The sequence below is a fragment of the Peromyscus leucopus genome, chromosome 12 (assembly GCF_004664715.2).
Source record: "Peromyscus leucopus breed LL Stock chromosome 12, UCI_PerLeu_2.1, whole genome shotgun sequence".
Lineage (NCBI taxonomy): Eukaryota > Metazoa > Chordata > Mammalia > Rodentia > Cricetidae > Peromyscus > Peromyscus leucopus.
The window spans coordinates 79140331-79145491 of NC_051073.1; the positions used below are offsets into that span (position 1 = coordinate 79140331).

Consider the following 5161-nt stretch of genomic DNA (forward strand, 5'->3'; position numbering starts at 1 on the left):
TTCCGGACGGACCCCGGAGGGGCGGAGTGATCCTCGCCCGGCCCCTTAGGGTGCACGAAGGCCAAGCTCGGTGACTACAATGTGTCCAGACGGCTGGCCTCACGCGACAGGGGAGGATGTGTCCCTACCGCCTCCGGGATCTTGGGGAGTCCTGTCCCTTGAAGCCCACCTTAAGCCCACGGCGCGCTGCAGGCGCACGTGTCTCCACTCCAGGAGTTACAGACACTGCACCTTGACCCACTGCTACCCGCCCTGGCACAGCACCGCTGTCCGGAGACCACGCCCCCAGACCCCAGGTTCTCCGTTTTCCCGCGACCCAGCATCGACCATTGGCTGCTCTCTGCTCCCCGCCCCGACGCGAGCCTCCGCGCACCCCGCCCCAGCCTCAGTTTCCCGGCTGGCACGGGGCGGGACGTGGGCGGGGCTCAGCTCAGGCCACGCGGGGCGGAGCCCGGGAGCTGACGTGACCGTCCCGCCTCCAGAACCAGAACCGGTCGCCGTCTCAGCAGCCTCCGGCCCCGCCGCCTCCCGAGTGCCCCGCCGCGGAGGCTCGGACCCGAGGTCGACGCCGGGCGCCCTTCCTCCTCCCCGCCATGGCTGCGCCCCGCGCGCCCCGCGCGCCCCGCGCTCTGACGGCCGCCGCGCCCGGGTCCGGGAAGGCCAAGCTGACGCACCCCGGGAAGGCAATCCTGGCAGGTGGGCCCCTCGGAGCCCCGACTCCGAGCCGCTTGTCCGACCGCGCTTCCGGGTGGGCCGGGGACGCCCAGGCCCGCCCAACTTCCGGAGGGGCGGAGGTGCCGGGGGCGCGACCCGGGCCCCCAGCCCACGCGCCAGCTCTCCCCGGGAGTCTCTCGGGCATTCCAGGTGGAGACCACCGGGTGGGGCGTGGGCGCCGTCCCGCAGCGGGCCGCGAGGCGGGCAAAGTCCGGGCGGGGGAGGGGCCGCGCGGCGGCGGCGGCGGCGGCGGCTGGGTCCACCCGGCCAGGGTGTCCCTAGCCCCGAGCGTTCGGTCCTGCAGGCGGCCTGGCGGGAGGCATAGAAATCTGCATCACCTTCCCGACCGAGTACGTGAAGACGCAGTTGCAGCTGGATGAACGCGCGAACCCACCGCGCTACCGGGGCATCGGTGAGGAGGGGCGGCCGCGGGGTGGCGTGGGGGGCATCCCGGGGCGGAGGAGCCAGGGTCCTGACCGCGCCTCCCCGTAGGGGACTGCGTGCGGCAAACTGTCCGCAGCCATGGCGTCCTGGGCCTGTACCGCGGCCTCAGCTCCCTGCTCTACGGCTCCATCCCCAAGGCGGCTGTCAGGTGAGACTCGGCTCTGCCTGAGCGACCCCAGAGGGAGTGGTCTCAGCGGCCCTCTCACATGCTTTCTTCTTTAGGTTCGGGACGTTCGAGTTCCTCAGCAACCACATGCGGGATGCCCAGGGTCGGCTCGACAGCAGTCGAGGGCTGTTGTGTGGTCTGGGCGCAGGCGTGATGGAGGCAGTGGTGGTCGTGTGCCCCATGGAGACCATCAAGGTGAGGAATTGAGGCTGTGGGGGGTAGCCAGGGTGTGGGTGAGGCTCGTGGAGAATCCCAGGCTTTCAGGGCCATGTGCCCCGTGGAAACTGTCACAGTGGGAAGGGTCCCCACACATGCACACCGGATTCACGGTGAGCGTCTTAGGGGTGGTGGCAGAAAGGGGCTCCTGCAGAGGCTGCCCATCCACAACAGAAACATGAACAGTCTTGCTTTGTTGATTTGTCAAGACAGGGTTTCTCCGTGTAACAGCTCTGGCTGTCCTGGAGCTCACTTTGTAGATCAGGCTGGCCTTGAACTCACAGAGATCCGCCTCATCTGTCTGCTGAGTGCTGGGATTAAAGACGTGTGCCACAGGCCAGCGGAGCCAAGTCTTTATAGCTGCCTTTACAGATAGAAAACCTAACCTAACTCACTATCCCAAGTTTACAGAATAGCAAATGTGACGCTGGAGGCCCTTCAACCTGGGGAGCCCTCTGAGGTCTTGGGGCCCTTATGTAGCCGGACTCCGGAACAGCCTTGGGGGGCATTTCCTGCTGAAGAGCTGGGGTTCCCCAGCCTTGACCTGACCTTGGTGGGCCGTGGGTCTGCTGGTGGCCAGGAATCAGGGCTCTGCTTCCTTCATTTCAGGTAAAGTTCATCCATGACCAGACTTCCCCCAACCCCAAGTACCGAGGATTTTTCCACGGAGTTCGGGAGATTATTCGGGAACAAGGTAAGCCCCGGAGAATCGAGACCTCAGCCAAGGGGAAGAGCCTCTGCTTGAGTGGGTCCCCCTTGCCCACAGGTGGGACCTGGAGGGCCCCAGCTTGACCCCATGTCTGCCGCCCCCAAGGGTAAAGGGAACATACCAAGGCCTCACGGCTACTGTACTGAAGCAGGGCTCAAACCAAGCTATCCGATTCTTCGTTATGACTTCACTGCGCAACTGGTACCGAGGTACACCCGTGGCCCAGAGACCCATTCCAGACCCTGAAGGCTCGCTTGTTCTTGGGAACCGGAACGCGGGGAGTGCTTTTTGTGGGTCCTGCCCCAGGTTCTTCCTAGCCTTCAAAGCTCCCTTCTGACTTACCCCGGTGTTCTGACCGCAACTGTACTCACATCCAGGAGACAACCCAACAAACCTATGAACCCACTCATCACGGGGGTCTTTGGAGCCATTGCCGGTGCGGCAGTGTCTTTGGGAACACACCTCTGGATGTGATCAAGACCAGGATGCAGGTAGGGGTGGGGGGCTGAGAAGGCGGGGACAGCGGCCCCAGACAGGGGCTGGTGGCCAAGCACTGCCGCCTCTGGTGTCCTGCAGGGCCTGGAGGCACACAAGTACCGGAACACGCTGGACTGCGGCTTGCAGATCCTGAGGAATGAGGGCCAAGGCGTGAGTAGGATAAGGCAGGCCCTCTGGCCTTCTCTCCTCTTGCCCTAGGCTGTTGTTCTTCGCCTTTCTCCCCCGGCCGCTCCTCCTCGGTTCTCACCTCAGACCCTCTGCTCTCCCAGATTCTACAAGGGCACTGTTCCCCGACTGGGCCGGGTCTGCCTGGACGTGGCCATCGTCTTCATCATCTATGATGAGGTGGTGAAGCTGCTCAATAAAGTCTGGAAGACAGACTAATCGAGAGGGGCGGCGGCGGCCGCGGGGTGTCCCGCTCCCCAGACCAGCCCGCACCCGTTCCTAGGATTCCAGTGAAGTAGTGCCAAAAGACCCCTCCCCTGTCCCTAAGTTCTGTGGCCTAGTCTGTTCATGGTGTCTCCATGTGGTCTCTGTGTGACACTGGACTATTGTGTCTGTGTCCAGCCTGACCGTGGCTGGGTGTCTTTGGCCTGTGAATATGTGCTCACTTTTCCATGTGCTTGCTTGTGAGCCATGTCCCTGTTTCATGTTCTGTGTCATGTGACCCTGTGCCCCACTTCCTGGGGCGCCTGTGTGCCCTGGTCCATGGCCTTGGAGCCATGGTCAGGTCACAGTCCGGTGCCTTCCACCCCCCGACGGCAGGGGCGCCCTGCCCTGGCCTACCACAGCTGCTCGGGCCTCGGCCTGGCTTCACCGCATTCAGGGGCTACATTGCCCCCTGCTTCTCCCGCCATTGGCCTTAAATGGCCCTCGGGCCTCCCTCAGCCGGGACAGGGTGGCGCCTGCCACTCAGGACCACCCTGCCAAGGAGAATAAACCGGATCCTGTCGCACTCTCCTGTCCATCCATCCCTTTGTAGCTGGGGGGCATTGGTGACTGAGCCTCCTCGGGCCAGCCTACCCTCCACTGAAGACAGTGGACAGAGCAGTAGGGAAGCCGACAGCCCTAGTGACAGTACTTGGAACAAAAGGAGTTTGTGCTTCTTCCTGATCTTCCTTACGGGGCAAGTGAGGTCTGCTGTCAGCTGAAGGCTGTGCCCACAAGGTCCTCAGGGACTGGTGGGCAGGGTAGAGGGCTGGCACGAGATAATGCTCCTGGGGTGCCTCTGCCCCTCACTAAGAGTTGGTTCTAGGACTTCCTGGCTGTTAACCTGTGGCATGGCCAACCCAGCCTCTCTATCGGAACTGATTTTGCAGGAGTGGATACTAGGAAGTGCTTGAGGCTGAGGCATGCAGACACTGACCCTGTGTCCTTTAAGATTATAAGCAGCAGGAATGATAGGGAGGCTTCTCCAGGGTAAAAGGTAGCTCTTCAGGCAGGACAGGGAACATCTTGGTGTCTCAATCCTGCCCCTGAACATCAAGCAGGTATTCCCTAGCTGGAGACTCCCTGCCTCACAGCCCAGGCACAGATGAGAGCCAGTTCGAGGCCGGAGGCCATACAGCTGAGCCTAAGGTCACTGTGGCCTGACTGCTCTGCCAGAACCATGGACCAAGAGGAGGAGCTCAATGGGCAGGACATGGCCAACAGGTGCTCCCAACTATGCTGGGACAGAGGCAGCTTCCTACCTGGAAGCTGGGGGTGGGAGGCTGAGGTTACAAGCCTTTGTCAGCCCCAGGAAAAAAAAACCCTATTTTGACAGAAGGAGCTTCCTGTAGGCCTGGGCCTTTGAGAAAGACTGGCAGCCAGGAAGCCTAGGCGGCATGCGGTAGGGAAAAAGTGCGGAGCAGATGGGGGCACATGTAGGTAGGTGTGGTGTGGAAGCCTTGGGCAGACTGATCTCAGTGGTCACAGATATCCCAGTCCTCTTCAGCAGAGAAAGCCCCGCCCCAACCCCACCCTAGCAGCAAAGCCTATTCCCTCTACCTCCACTAGGGCTGCCCCTGCTTCTTAAACCGGAGCTAGGACGAGACGCAGGCCACTCACTTGAACTCCACCTTGGCTGCAGTAGTAAAGCAGTGGGGCTTCCTTGGGTCTGTTCCTTCTTGGAGTCATGCTCTGCTACTCCCTCGCTTTTCTGCGTAACTTGGCAAGTCACCTAACCTCAAGTACCTATCTGGGAAATGGAGTTAAGAGATTCTGCACACCATTAGCTGTGGGTCTGAAATATCCTGTAGGGAGGAACTTGAACCTGGCAACCTCACAAGTGGTCACAGTCTCCCAGGTGCTTCTGAGATAGTGAAGCCCAGCGGGGAGTTCTTTGACACTGGTCAGAGTGGACACCATCACTTACTGTATTACACAGCGGCCATGCGCATGCCCTTTGAAGGAAGGCTCCATGAGTGCACTGG

General features: G+C 61.6%; 1 protein-coding gene across 1 annotated transcript; it reads left to right on the top strand.

The window, feature by feature from the left end:
* The first annotated feature begins 454 nt into the window (after window positions 1-454).
* On the top strand, window positions 455-3131 carry LOC114685729 (tricarboxylate transport protein, mitochondrial-like). The gene is given in 11 exon segments (XM_028860370.2): window positions 455-696; window positions 1019-1126; window positions 1207-1306; window positions 1381-1519; window positions 2150-2234; window positions 2354-2458; window positions 2627-2632; window positions 2635-2688; window positions 2691-2740; window positions 2826-2892; window positions 3010-3131. Coding segments are annotated over 11 exon segments (939 nt in total). The 5' UTR covers window positions 455-593.
* Window positions 3132-5161: the final 2030 nt, after the last annotated feature.